The sequence below is a fragment of the Labrus mixtus genome, chromosome 5 (assembly GCF_963584025.1).
Source record: "Labrus mixtus chromosome 5, fLabMix1.1, whole genome shotgun sequence".
Classification (NCBI taxonomy): domain Eukaryota; kingdom Metazoa; phylum Chordata; class Actinopteri; order Labriformes; family Labridae; genus Labrus; species Labrus mixtus.
This window is the reverse complement of record NC_083616.1, coordinates 32,195,042-32,205,041: the sequence shown is the minus strand read 5'-3', so window position 1 is coordinate 32,205,041 and position 10,000 is coordinate 32,195,042. Positions and strand designations below refer to the sequence as shown.

Below are 10,000 nucleotides of genomic sequence, written 5' to 3'. Positions count from 1 at the left end.
CACACAGTCAACACATTGACCTTGACATGGGAACATTTTCTCACCATTCCTCTGCAATGACCATTTCATTAACAGTCGTCCCATCAACCTTTATAATAATAACAAGTGGATCCAGTTTGGATCGATAACATGGATCTCTGTTTGTCGTGTTTGTGCAGAGGTGTTTCCCTCCGGCTGCTGGTGATACTTTATCTAACAGATCTGAACGATGTAAAGAGGATGCATCACTGTTTAAAGGCTTTATATGTGATTCTTTGATCCAGCAGATGTCGCCCTTGAGCACAAGCATGAAACCAAAACAACTCGCGCTGCATTGTTGTGTTAGCATGCTAATGCTAGCGATCTTTATTATGCTCGTATCTTCACACTGCATGTAAATTTACCTGAAATGAGCGTGATCTAGAAACACAGTTAAGCAGTGAGTACAGTATGTTATTCTTCTTTTCTCTAGTCCCTCAATTAAACAACTTTTATACGTGAGGGGAGGAGTCAGCCGGCCGTCCTGGCGATGTAAACAAAGTGAAGATAGGACTCTGAAAACTCTGAAAACATCACAGACAGTGGGACTCGGGTGTTACACCCATTGTAGACAGTCATGACTCACAGAGTTATTTTCAGAGGAGATACTTGATTTATATTTAAGTGTGAAACATCACATAGAAAGACTTTAACTAAAAGCCGGATAATCTGGTCCAACTGGCTGAGGATGCAGTAAAAAGGTTGATTTGAGCTTCTACATCTGTAACGCCTCGGCCTGCTCATCGCTGATGCTCCGTGCCGCCATTTGCAGACGGCCTGCTTAATTAACTCTTGGCTGCCGATGGTGACCCATTAAGTAGTTAGCTGCTGCGGGCGGCGAGTAAACACATCTGCTGGAGGGGCTCTAAGAGGATGTGCGACAGATGCAGCCATTCCCTTTTCCACGCTCCACGTTTAAATAATTCACCACGCGCTGACAATCCCTGCACCCTGGACCACCTGCATGGAGCGAGGAGGCCCCGGAAAGTTCCGTCTCCGTCCATCTGTCTGCTTCTGCTCCATCACCGCTCTCTCCGGCGCACAGGGCGCTCCGCTAACACGGCTCTACTCAGCCGGAGAAGAATCGCCGTTTCACTGCACATTTTTGGAGCGTGTTGTGTTCCACGCGAGGCCTCCTCCTCCTCCTCCTCCTCCTCCCCCTCCTCCTCCTCCTCCTCCTCCTCCCCCTCCTCCTCCTCCTCCTCCTCCTCCTCCTCCTCCTCCTCAGCGGTCCTGCTTGACTTTCTTCCTGACCTCTCAAGAGAAGCTTTGCTGGGGAACATATTTTTGAAGCTTCGGCAGGAGAGGAAGTACTCAGCTGCAGCTTCCTGTCCCGGCGGGGACGTGCAGGAATCACGGCGTCCTCGCCTGCTCACTCGCTCATGTAGGAACACTCACAGCAGAGGCATCATCTGTGCTGACAGCTGCGGCATCAGGCCTGAAACTCCGGCATCTGCTGAGGCCCCCCCCTCCTCCTCCTCCCCCCCTCTGTACATCCTCGTCAGGAGGCCCCGCACACCCTGCTGGGGCCCCCGATCGAGAGGTTAAGTGGCTGCGCTCGTGCAGCAGCGTGTCCTCACCTGGTGTTTTCACAATAACGGTGGAGGAGAAAAAATAACTGAAGGGGGAGTCGACACCTGCTTTACAACGCAGGTACAGAAGCTAATGCTAATGCTAGTCAATAATTAAACAGGCTGTCCCCGGGACATGGCTCCATCTGCTCCAGCGGGGTGGGAGGGGGGGGGGGGGGGGGTTGATGATGAAGATGTTTATGATGGAGCGGCCCCTGATCGTCCTCCTTGTCGGGATGCAGACGGCTCTGTGTCACTGACGGATGTAAAGATCAACCAATCGCAGATTTGACGATTGAAACTCTGCGTTTTGATTGTAGAATAAAAAAAGGCGGAAAATTCAACTTCAACTTTATACAAGTTCATAAAAAGTCTTCAATCCAACACTTCCTGGAGCTCGACTCAGGAGCATTTATTCCATATCCAACATATAAAACACGTCTTCTGAATATGGATTTGTGTGTAAGAAGATAACAGGAAGGAGAATAGAGAAAGATAATAACTGTACTGTAGTTAGTCATATTTTTATTTGCAATCAGCGTCCAAATCAAACGTTCTTTTTTAAATTCATTGTGGAGGAAAGTGAAGCTCTGAGGGGATCAGGGTCTCATCATCGTGTTCTCTTTGACCTCTCTTCTAAATCAGAATCAGAATAATGTCGAAGCATCTTTTTTAAACCATCTGTATAAATATAATAATATACAGGACAATTAAAGTGGAATAAAAGTAGTCCTCTATTGCAGTGAAATAACGTGGGTTTTTTTAAAATAATTTTTAAATAATTTGTCAAAAATTAATTAGAAAACAGGTGTTTTCAGCTTTGTGTCCCGCTCAGTATTAAAAAAGGGCATAACTTGTATATTTAGGGATAATCCTAATAAAATCTATTTTCTTGTGCTATTTTAAAATGAAGTAATTACAATCATGAGTACACTTACATATACTCTATCTGAATAAAATATTCAATATTCTTAATTTTTCAGTGGTTACACCACTTGACATTTTTCCATTCAGTCTTATCTTTTGAAAAAAATGGTGTAAATGTAATTTTAAATAACACAAAACCCACATGAATACAAATCTCACATTTTAATGACCCTGATGCATGTTTTCAAATTGTGTTTTTAAAAGATTTTTAATTTGGTCATCTGAACAATCCTTATTTGTCACTGACCCATTTCTTGACAGCTTCATGACGTGACCCTGATGAAGGCCACGAGCCGAAACGCGTCGCTCTAATAAAGTTCATGAAGTTCTTCTGAAAGTGCTGCTGCAGCTCCTCACGCCGTTCTGTCGACGGGCGAGAGGTGGGAGTCGGTGAAGTCGTGCCAGAGAATTCCCCTCAGCTTCATCATTGTCAGACTGAGAGGAGAGGTTTCAGTCGACCTGAACATTCCCGTCTCCTCTCAGGTCGTCCTGCAGGCTGTTCCAGCGTCTCCGAGCAGCAAGGCCACATTTTGATCTAAAAAAAAAAACCAAAACGTCTTTTAATATTCAGTGAAAGAGAAATTAAGCTCTGTAAAAAAAGGAATAACTGCAAACAAGATATTTTAATTATTTTCTTTATAACTAGATTAACTTGACTTTAATACACACTCTTTTATTTATTTATTGGGTCTTCATTTAACCGGGTCTGTCCCCTTCAGATTAAGACCCTCTCCTCTGGGGGAGACCCGATGAGACGGTGAGCAGAACAAACACAACGTTACAGACGGAGACACGAAGAGAGACAAACACAAAAAACATGCTTTCAAAGAGAAACCATCCACGAGGTAAACTAACAGACTGTGTCGTCCTCTGCGGAGGTTTCTAACCCGCTGCTCTTTCAAGCTTACTGAGACGCTCCTGAACGTAGCACAGAGCGATCTCTAAACTGTTTGTTTGTTTAAGTTCTGTAGTTTTAACTCTCGAATCAACAGATTCTCTATACATGAGACACATTTCCCTCTTCATCCTGAATATAAAAAAACAAAAGACATATTTTTCAAAGACTTTACAGATTTTAACTCAACGTTGAGAAGTATCCAAATGAATGTTATCTTGATGTTTGGGCTCGTGATGTTTTCTCGCTTTAGTTTGTTTTCCTTAAAATCATTTTGATCGTGGTGGATGTTGGTGGTTTCTGACATCTTCAACTTTTCTTCTCTGAATGCTTCTCTCACACTCTTTCTTTACGTGCTGATCGTGTCACAAAGGCAGAGAAATGAAATCCTGCGTGAAAGCAAACATTAATGAGTAGATATTTTAAAAAGTTTGGTTCATGTTTTTAGCATCCTGCAGCTCAGACCGCCTCCCCCCTGCGTCGGGTCTGTTTTGCAGAGAGCCGCGCGTGTGACGTCCGGTCTCTGTAGAGCGGCTCAGTCCATTTCTTTGAGTGCCTGTCACTTCCCTTCCAAACGGCGGGCGTCTCACGCTGCAGCAGAACTTCTCATCTGGTCCCCAGGCTTCCTGCACAGATCAGAACTTCTGCCACACCGACTCTGCAGAGCGATGACTGCTGGATGCCGAGTGACAGCCCTCACATATGCTTCGCTGTGAATTATTCAGACGGCTCAATTTTCACATCTTTAAGAGAAGTTTCAAAGCCATTAGCGTCACCGTCGTCAGCCGCTCCAGCTGCAGCGCATCAGCAAAGCTTAGCGTCACGCCCGGTTTTACTTTCTGACGGATTCATTGGGGAGCAAAAAAGGGGGACAAAGTTTCTGCACGAGGAGCCGGAGATGTGCAGCGAGAAGAAGCCTTCTGTTATTCACCTGGCGTCCCTGAGAGGCCGAGTCACTCTCTCTGACAATCTGCCCTCTCATCTCCCGTTTATTCAAACATAGGCATCGACCCGGCGAGCAGCTGCAGCTCGCTCCCCGCTGTCACTCAGCAGCTTTCAACACCATGAAAAGTCAAATGACAGAGAGACACGTTTTAAATCATTCATCTGGATCCTTTTAATGTCACTGTTTTCATTCTCTTTAGCCCTGTGTGTCCCCTCTTTGTTTCCTGCTCGGCTTTGTCACTCCCGAGTTACGAGCAGCATGGACCACGAGGTCGGCGAGGTTTAAAACATTTCTTCATTTCAAACGTCAAAAGGTTCTGCTCGTGTGTTTCCAGGTGTAAAGCTAGTTTCTGGACTTGTAGAATTTAAGTCACTAAATCTTCACTAGGAGCAGAATCCTCCTCTCCGGGAAAAAAACATTGAATTCAGAAGTTTCTGAGACTTCTGGGGGGACTCTCTCTCTCTCTCCCCGTCTTCAAACTATATCCACTGTCTTATCTCTAAATAAGACTTGAGCGGCCTCAGTGCAGGAGGACAACATTGAATAGTGAAGTTTCATGTGTAAAAATCAGAGGCTTCTGATGCTTTAGCAGATTCAATGCTGGAGGGGGGGCTGTGAGCCGAGCTGCTGCTAGCTTGATTTTTATCCCTGTAGTGTGTACCATCCTCCACTCAGTATGAACTGACCTTGTGTCAGTTTCACGTCACATCTCTCTCTCTCTCTGCTTCTGCTCTTTGATGGACGCAGGCCTTCAGGGAAGACTGGGAGCCGAGCTGCTGCTAGCTTGTTGTTAGAAAAAGCTTGTTTCTGGCTTTGTATACAAAGAGCAGAATCTGGAATAAAAAACAGTGAATAAAGAAATTTAATATTTAAAAATCAGAGTCTTCTGATGTTTTAGTGGACTTAAGCTGACTCGATGCTGGAGGAGGGGGGGCTGTGAGCTGAGCTGCTGCTTGCCTGTTTTAAGACAATAGCATGTTTTTGGCTTCAGATAACTGTGGTTTTTTGTTCACAAATCTGCACAGGAGATGAGTTGTCTTCCTCTTAACAAAAGTAGTTTTTGATAGAAACAAAATTGAATAGTGAAGTTTCATGTGTAAAAATCAGAGTCTTCTGATGTTTTAGTGGACTTAAGCAGACTCGATGCTGGCGGAGGTGGGGCTGTGAGCTGAGCTGCTGCTTGCTTGATTTTTATCCCTGTAGTGTGTATCATCCTCCGCTCAGTATGAACTGACCCTGTGTCAGTTTCACATCACATCACATCTCTCTCTCTCTCTCTCTCTCTCTCTCTGCTTCTGCTTCTTTGATGGATGCATGCCTTCAGGGAAGACTGCGAGCCGAGCTGCTGCTAGCTTGTTTCTAAGAGCTCAACATGTATGAAAGTTTAGATTCCATCAGTGCTTGCTGCTTACAAGGTTTTTAACGGGAGTCAAATTAACCACAAAACAAACCTCAGACAGTCTTTGCTGAGTATTCAGGGGCTGTGAGCTGAGCTACTGTTACTCAGTAATAAGGTCAAATAATGACGCGTTAAAGCTGCAGGTTCAGTAAAACGGCAGCTCTTTCGTTCTTGTTCTAGTTGAGAATCTAAAAAGATTTAAAGATTGATTTGTTGAGTTCTCACAATCTAAACTTGTCCACATTATTTCCTGATTTATAATCAAACTGTCATTGATCTCTTCTGGGAATAAAAAAAGGGAGAGTGTATGAAATATGCCTCTGCTGCACATTCTGCAAAAGTAACGGTAAATTATCATCAGTCTCTCCCCCCCCCCCCCCCCCCCCCCCCCTCTCTGTCCGATCAGTGGGGGAGGAGGGGGGGTTGGTTCATCAGTGTTACTCGCTTGGGAGCTTTCCTCCACCACACGCTGAGGTCTGCACCTCCAGCTTGATTAACAACCTGCCCACCATTATCACCGACCGGGGATGTCAGCTAAATTAGCCCTCCAACCCCCCCCCCCCCCCCCCCCCCCCTTTTATTCAGCTCTTAGTTAACATGCAGAGACCTGAACGTCTCGCTGAGCTGCAGAGAGAGTGCAGAGTTACAGGAATCCAAAAAGACAAATACAAGACAAGATGTTTTTTTACAAGAAGACTGTTTGAATGAGGAGGAGAGAGGAGGAAGAGGAGGAGGAGGAGGAGGCATGGAGGGGTCTCTTTCAGTGCACAGTGTTTCTACAAGTCCAGTCTCGTCTGTGCAAATAGATATGAAGTACAAGCGACTTAAAGAAATCAAACATCTGACACACAGGAAACTCGTGCTCTTTTTCTACACCTGCACAAAACTCCTGAAAATATTCCCCGGACCGTCTCCATGCCGACCTCCCGTGAAGTCGGGGTGAGCTGCACGCGTGAACGCAGCAGGAAACATGCAGGAAAATCTCCTGTCACTACCGACATGAAGGCGGATTATATCAGCCGAGATATTCTCTTTAAAAATCCACAAAAAAATCTGTGAAAAAAGGAGTTAAAATCTAAAAGTGATCATCTCTTAACGCCTCCAGAGAAACGATAACGAGCTGAATTATATTTATGATGCTGTTTAGAGTAACAAGTCTGACATTAGCACAACGCTAAAGAGAGAAGACAATGGGGGGGGGGGGTCCTCATTATCACAGCCGTCAGAGAGAGAGTGTGTGTGTGTGTGTGTGTGTGTGTGTGTGTGTGTGTGTGTGTGTGGACGGACAGTTGCTCCTGAACTCCTATGACTTATTTAGACAGAGAAATCTGAGGCCAAAAACGGGCGCAATTAAAACCCTAATGATGAACGGCACCGCAATTTCCATATGTCCATTACGGCCGATCCAATTACTGCGCTTTAATGAGAACGCAGGAAACGGAACGAGTGAAACGCCTGAAATCCTCCGACACAGAGAGCGGAGAGAAACAAGTGCAGACCTGTGTGTGTTACTGTGTGTGTGTGTGTGTGTGTGTGGAGGCCAGCTGTGAGTGTGTGGCGGCGTGCAGGAGGGCCTCTGAATATAAAGGCGGAGCTGCAGAATAATAAAGAGGAGCGCGCTCTGCTCGGGCTGTGATGTAGCCTGAGGCCGCGCCGTGGGCCTCGGTCGTCCCGCGGCTCCGAACAGATGAGCGAGCAGACCGTGTAGTCCGAGTCTCTGCAGAGCGCTCCCGATTGTTCCGAGCCGACTGCTCTGCAAACCTTCCTGATTTAATTAATATTTCACAAACAAGCCGAGGAACTTTCAGAGACGACGCACTCTGACACTTCACCTCACTTGTTGATGCATTCACTCTCTCTCTTTTACTCACCGTTTTCACTTCTCTCTGACGTCACGCCGACGATGTGAGGCTGAAATGTTAAAAGAAGTTCCAGACACAAAAAAAAACAATCTGTCGTCTCGTCATTTCTGAATTCATCTGCAGCCGACAAAAAACAATAAAAAGTGAAAACGACCACAAAGAGAAAAAACTGAAAATAACAAATGTAGAACGTGAAGCGACAGTTTGTTCAGATTTATGGAGCGCAGACGCTGAACGTGTTGGGTAAACAAACCCCTCAGAGGTCAGAGGTCAGAGTGTTTAGAAGTCTGTTCTTTGACGGACAGGGAGCCGGTGTGACGCTTTGTGTCCTTGGTGATTTAAATGTTTTATTGTGTTTTTAATGAAAGTGTTTTCTCTACAGGAAGATGGACGTCCTCATCAGTCTGAACCACGGGAAGTCCTTCATCTCCAGCGCCTACACCATCCACGCCTCCACCTGTGTGAGTCTCCTCACACACACCTCATTTATAGATAGATAGTTTATTGATCCCGAGGGAAATTCAAGTCATCCAGTAGCAGGTTACAAAGACGTACATGAAACATTTGTTACAAATCAACCACAAAACCGATCCCCCCCCCCCCCCCCCCTCCCATACATATATATTAACCTGAAAAAAGATTTAAAGAATCCCCCTAGATGAATCAAACTTAAACTGTGCAATTAAAAAATAGACTTACACAAGAAATGTACATAACCCGTGCAGGGATAAAAATATATGTGACATTTAAACAAGATGAGTTTTGTCCCCTCCCCCCTCCTGTAGTCGGACAGTTTGGCGGTGCTGATCGTCTTCCTGGTTCTGCTGACGCTGGTCGCTCTGGCCCTCATGTGGTGGTTCTGGCCTCTCTGCTGCAAAGTGGTGAGTGCACACACACACACACACACACACACACACACACACACACACAACCACACACACATTCACCGCTACCTTCTCGCTCTTAGAGGAAGCGGTATCAAACATGATTTCACCTCCGGTTGACCTCGGTCACCCGTGGCGGCTTAGCAACGCCACAGAAGAAGAACCTCAAACAGGAAGTGAAGAGCCCACATCCTGTTTAGTGTCAGAGTCTCCTGAGCTGTCCGAATACAAAGGAACGATCAGCGAGCGACAGATTGAAGTTTAAGATCTGGACTAACTTTAGTCCTACCTGGGAACCGAGGTGATCCAGAATCATCACACGGTGTCTCTGACGGCCCCTGACATCTTCCTGACCTGGTTCTTCACACATTCACCTCACAGCAGGAGACTACCCCAGTCAGATGTGGGGTTGGGGGGCGGGACTCTGAGACTACAGAGTGTGAGCTTTCAAAGTAGACTTGTATTCCATACGGTGTGAGACCAGCCTGAACTCCTGTCGCTGTGTGTCTGGATATGAAGTTTGAGGTGGATTTCACAGGATGCACGACGGGCAGGTTTTCTTCTCTCTGCTGGTTAATGATGACTTCATCATGAAGTGTCAACGTATTCCTCTTGACGGGGTCAGAGGTCATTCATTGAATCCACAGATCAGCTGATGGTATCACAGAGAGTTTACTGAGGAGGAAGTCGAGGACGATGAACGCAGATCTGACTTTTAAACGACTCGTCTGTACTCGTTGGCTCATTAGTTTGTTTCTTTGAATCCATTGTTTAACTTCTTCTTTGGTACACATTTGAAAACTGTCACTTTGCTCAGCCCCCACCCGTCCCCCCCTGTCCCAGCCCCCCGTCCCCCCATCAGCGTTTCCTAAAGTCCACAGCAGATTCTGGTTTGGGGCTACGAGCGGGGACACAGATGGTGCTCTCTGCTCTTTTTCTCTGTTTTTATTCTGAGATCTGATGAAGGCAAATTTGCCCCCCCCACACCTCACCTCCAGCCCCCCCCCGCTCCGCCCCCTAAATGATAGACGTCACCTGGCTTTGTGGACCTGAAGGGAGCCCGTCCAGGATGAGATGGAAGCATATTTTGGAAAACCAACAAAGGCATTAAAATGTAAACCCCCTGCAGCATGTCTGGCTGCGGACGTGTTTGTCTTGGTGGAGCGAGCTGCTGCTGCCTCCATCGAGGGACGAGGAGAAGAGGAGGGCCATGTGTGGCTTGTTAATATTTAAACCCCCAGTCTGCCAGGTTTCAGTAGACACACACACACACACACACACACACACACACACACACACACACACACACACACACACACACACACACACACAGAGACACACACACACACACACACACAGACACAGACACACACACACACACACACACACACACAGAGACACACACACACACACACACACACACACACAGAGACACACACGCACACACACACACACACAGACACACACACACACACACACACACACACACACACACACA

The 10,000-nt window shown here is 46.3% G+C and overlaps 1 protein-coding gene across 2 annotated transcripts in view; it reads left to right on the top strand.

The window, feature by feature from the left end:
• The window catches only part of antxr2a (ANTXR cell adhesion molecule 2a), an 82,216-nt gene that overhangs the window by 21,262 nt on the left and 50,954 nt on the right, over positions 1 to 10,000 (top strand). For both annotated transcript variants that reach the window (XM_061038984.1, XM_061038985.1), the window contains exons 11-12: positions 8,001 to 8,079; positions 8,404 to 8,499. In XM_061038984.1, coding sequence (XP_060894967.1) covers positions 8,001 to 8,079; positions 8,404 to 8,499 — 175 coding nt within the window. The remainder of the gene's footprint in view (positions 1 to 8,000; positions 8,080 to 8,403; positions 8,500 to 10,000) is intronic.